At 31.0% G+C, this 835-nt stretch overlaps 1 protein-coding gene across 1 annotated transcript in view; it reads right to left on the reverse strand.

Annotated features, from left to right (window-relative positions):
• Nucleotides 1-569, reverse strand: part of insl5b (insulin-like 5b) — a 1,367-nt gene extending 798 nt beyond the window's left edge. Inside the window, exon 1 of the mRNA XM_016464593.1 lies at nucleotides 404-569. Within this exon, the coding sequence (XP_016320079.1) occupies nucleotides 404-569 (166 nt within the window). The remainder of the gene's footprint in view (nucleotides 1-403) is intronic.
• Nucleotides 570-835: the final 266 nt, after the last annotated feature.

Consider the following 835-nt stretch of genomic DNA (forward strand, 5'->3'; position numbering starts at 1 on the left):
TTATATTATATTATATTATATTATATTATATTATATTATATTATATTATATTATATTATATTATATTATATTATATTATATTATATTATATTATATTATATTATATTATATTATATTATATTATATTATATTATATTATATTATATTATATTATATTATATTATATTATATTATATTATATTATATTATATTATATTATATTATATTATATTATATATCTGTAAAAGGCAGGCCACTAAACTTTATAACATAATAAATTTGAGACAGTGTCTAAAATTTTAGTTGTTGGTGTTGTTACATTAATTATCAACAACTACCAAAAATGTTACACTGGGAGTTTGTTTTCTGCCATCAATTACACTGTCATGATGACTGATCAAGCAAAGACAAAATATATACTGACCATTTAAGGGGTCCTCAGCTTGGCCCCGCCTCCATCTGGAAGCCCCACACGTGTAGACGACAGCCCGAAAAAACTCGCGGCCACAGAGTCTCAGAGCTTTCTGGGCCTGGGTCGAATCTGCCCACGCCACCAACACCACCAGCACCACCAGCAGCACCACCTTCATGGCTGGAAATAGTGTGAAAGCAGTGTCTTCTGCTGAGCTTATGGAAGTCTTTCGTTTTCTGACCTCGGAACGTCTTCATTTATATACTACGCAAACCGTGATTCGTGTGTTATTGACGCACTTCTTTTCCGTGACCTTTTAAATTAGACAAAATGACCCACAAAGCAGAGAATTCTATTTGAAAAAATGGGTTAGTTGGTTTTAAATAAATAGAGGATGTGCAAATGGTGAATCAAAATACAGCTAATTTAACAAAGTGGCGTGAG

This window comes from Sinocyclocheilus anshuiensis, unplaced genomic scaffold (genome assembly GCF_001515605.1).
Source record: "Sinocyclocheilus anshuiensis isolate Anshui unplaced genomic scaffold, SAMN03320099.WGS_v1.1 scaffold524, whole genome shotgun sequence".
Lineage (NCBI taxonomy): Eukaryota > Metazoa > Chordata > Actinopteri > Cypriniformes > Cyprinidae > Sinocyclocheilus > Sinocyclocheilus anshuiensis.